The sequence below is a fragment of the Cyprinodon variegatus genome, unplaced genomic scaffold, assembly GCF_000732505.1.
Source record: "Cyprinodon variegatus isolate N-32 unplaced genomic scaffold, C_variegatus-1.0 Scaffold799, whole genome shotgun sequence".
NCBI lineage: Eukaryota > Metazoa > Chordata > Actinopteri > Cyprinodontiformes > Cyprinodontidae > Cyprinodon > Cyprinodon variegatus.
This window is the reverse complement of record NW_015151252.1, coordinates 126,227-127,992: the sequence shown is the minus strand read 5'-3', so window position 1 is coordinate 127,992 and position 1,766 is coordinate 126,227. Positions and strand designations below refer to the sequence as shown.

The window sequence follows — 1,766 nt, the reverse complement described above, 5'->3', positions numbered from 1 at the left end:
TTTTAAAAGCTCTTCAGCGTCTTCCTTAAGAGTTTCCTGATGGCCAATGAAGTCATACCTAAAAAGACAAAATAACCACTTTTTTTGGTCAATCTTTATTTAATAATGTTGGACCTTTCAGCATAAGAAAAAACAAATTCTTACTCTATAAGGCAGGGGTGACACAGGCGATGCATTTGTCTCCAGTGGGGTTCAAAGGGCTCCTTTTTCTCTGTTTGTGGGTCCACCAGATACTGAACGAAGTTTTTAAAAGTGGGTAACAGTCCCAATGCCTCTGCCTCTTTCATCGTTTGTGGTGGTTTTTGCTGGTTACCGTATAGTTTCATCATAATTCTCCCATATTTCCTATAGAAGTACTCATTTTTCTGATTGTACAGAAATTTGGAACGGTAAGCAGAGATGAGACGAACAAATGGGTCGCGGACAAACATAAACTTGGTGTAGTTCATCAGCCTATTCTGTAAAAAAAAAAAAAAAAAAAGTACATCTGCTGTCAAAAATGTACAAGGTAAAGGTACTGTATAGTAGAGGATTTCCACTTCCACATCTTTGAAAAGACCCGCCCTTTCCACTATAGAAAGAAATGCACATGCACAACCCTGTACCTAGTCCTGAGAGGGAAAGACTTTTAAACATGTGCAAGAGGATACATGAGCCCATTTCTCCTCATGCACGCTCTGTTTAAAAGTTGCTGTTTGCAGCGCTCATGCAAGCTAACATTCCAAAAGAAGATTTGCAAATTTTTCACAATATCAGACTCACCAATGGTAAAAGAAAATGTGGACGAGCACATAGAACGGCCTTACATAAACATATCACCAGAATGACTGACAATGAGGAGGATGACTTATCTTGATGATCCACCGGGAAAATTAACATCCTCCACTATACCTTTAAGAAATGTATTTTCAGAGCAGATCTGACATCAGTGAGTTGACTCACCTTCCTCTCAGTTGAATTAAACTGTGTCAGGTTTTGAAGTTTGCTGATGCGATGGACATTAATGGGATCAATGGATGCAGGGTCATCATAAGGCTCGCCTTTTTTCAATACAAACATAACTCTTTTCCAGTTCGAGCATGCTACCTGCAGAAATAAAAGTGAACCACACTATTTCATCAAAGTGCCTCATGATGCTGAACCCAAGAATTTATTGACTAAATATTCAAGAAATATGAGCAGAGTCAGCATATGTGAGACACTTATAAATGTCAACTAACAAAATTGGGACAATTTATAGGACGGGTTTAGTTTACCTTGGAAGTCAAAATAGACAACTTACATAATCAGCTCTTTTTAGGACTTTTTTACTTGCAGAAACGCTGGTGAAGATTATCAGTAATCCAGGTCATAGTCATTCCAAAAAAAGAAAATTAAAAACAATCCACTGGACTTTGTTTCCAAGTTTGAAGATGTTTCGCTTTCCATGCAAGAAGGCTTTTCAATTCAAAATGTCAGGAATATCGTTGAGTTCGAGATTTTATACAGTAGCCCAACAAAGCCTTGTTTTTGTTTTGAAAACATGCAAATTGAAATGGACGAAGGGGTCCACCCCTTTGGAATAGGGGTTGTTTGGCTTCTTCTGTTAGCCTGCAATGACCCACCCCATCTAAGTGTCTGAAAGTTTAGTTGTGAAAAGGAATTGTTGGCCTGGCTGAATAGGCGAGGTCCTCCATTCTCCTGTACAGTGTCTGGGGCTGCGATGATAGCGGGAAGTGATTAACCTAATTGCTGCACTGTAGGTTTTGAAAGCTGAAACCTAAATC

At 39.0% G+C, this 1,766-nt stretch overlaps 1 protein-coding gene across 1 annotated transcript in view; it reads right to left on the bottom strand.

Moving 5' to 3' along the window:
* Window positions 1-140: 140 nt before the first annotated feature.
* The window catches only part of LOC107098673 (carbohydrate sulfotransferase 12-like), a 3,127-nt gene continuing 1,501 nt past the window's right edge, over window positions 141-1,766 (bottom strand). The window contains exons 3-4 of the mRNA XM_015396456.1: window positions 943-1,086; window positions 141-458 (exon numbers count right to left, since the gene is read on the bottom strand). Coding sequence (XP_015251942.1) covers window positions 141-458; window positions 943-1,086 — 462 coding nt within the window. The remainder of the gene's footprint in view (window positions 459-942; window positions 1,087-1,766) is intronic.